The sequence below is a fragment of the Eimeria mitis genome, genomic scaffold (genome assembly GCF_000499745.2).
Source record: "Eimeria mitis Houghton genomic scaffold, Emh_scaff3600, whole genome shotgun sequence".
NCBI classification, from domain to species: domain Eukaryota; phylum Apicomplexa; class Conoidasida; order Eucoccidiorida; family Eimeriidae; genus Eimeria; species Eimeria mitis.
Window position 1 is genome coordinate 1,944 of NW_013571944.1, and position 1,050 is coordinate 2,993.

A 1,050-nucleotide genomic window follows, 5' to 3' on the forward strand; every position below is an offset into this window, starting at 1 on the left:
TGATGCTGGTGGTGGCGGCGGAAAACGGAAGCAGCGGGCCGCGGCATTGATGCGTGCGATAGGAGCCCAAAGACGCAGCAGCAGCAGCAACAGCAGCAGCAGCAACAGCAGCAGCAGCAGCAGCAGCAGCAGCAGCAGCAGCAGCAACAGCAGCTCGGAGCATCGCTACTACCACTTGCCGCCTCTCGACCCAGAGACTCTGCGTTTGCTGCAGTTTGTTGAGGACGATGAACCTGCTGCTGCTGATGGTGATGCAGCAGCAGCAGCAGCAGCAGCAACAGAAGCAGAGCATGCAGATATAGAAGCAGCAGCACCAGATATTGATGCCCGGCAGCAGCAACAGCAGCACAGCAGCAGCAGCAGCAGCAGCAGCAGCAACGCTGCACCCTCGGGCAGGCGGCGTAGAAGCTTCAGTAGCAGCACTAGTTTCAGTAGCAGCAGCAGCAGCAGCAGCAGCAGCAGCAGCAGCAGCAGCAGCAGCAGCAGGTTTGATAGTTGTCAGATGTATCAGGGCCCAGCGCAAACAGCAGCAGCAGCAGCCCCAGCAGCAGCAGCTGCAACAGCAGCACCGTCTGCTGCAGCAAGTAGGCGATCTACTGCAGCAGCAACAGCAGCAGAAGCAGCAGCAGCAACAGCAGCAGAAACAGCAGCAGCAGCAGCAGCATCATCATACCCCCTGCCAAGCCCAGGCCATCGTTCTTCTCCTTTCTTTCACCACCACCCCCAGCACCCCCAGCAGCAGCAGCAACAGCAGCAACAGCAGCAGCAGCAGCAGCAGCAGCAGGTTCGTGCTGCAGCAAGAGACAGAGACCGCAGCACCTTCGGCAGCAGACAAGAGAGATGGACAGCAGCAGAAATGTTTGCCGTTAATGAGCGGCTGTTTGGGGTGACCTCAACATACACCCCAGATGTATACACAACACCTCTCTACAAATCACAGCAGCAGCAGCAGCAGCAGCAGCAGCAGCAGCAGCAGAGGGAGCAGCAGCAGCAGAGGGAGCAGCAGCAGCAGAGGGAACAGAAGGAGGAGAAGGAGCACAAAGGACAGCA

General features: G+C 58.8%; 1 protein-coding gene across 1 annotated transcript in view; it reads left to right on the top strand.

Annotated features, from left to right (window-relative positions):
* Positions 1-49: 49 nt before the first annotated feature.
* Positions 50-1,050, top strand: part of EMH_0067680 (mRNA decapping protein, putative) — a gene marked incomplete at both ends in the record, with an annotated part of 3,889 nt that continues 2,888 nt past the window's right edge. Inside the window, one exon of the mRNA XM_013498658.1 lies at positions 50-1,048. Within this exon, the coding sequence (XP_013354112.1) occupies positions 50-1,048 (999 nt within the window). The remainder of the gene's footprint in view (positions 1,049-1,050) is intronic.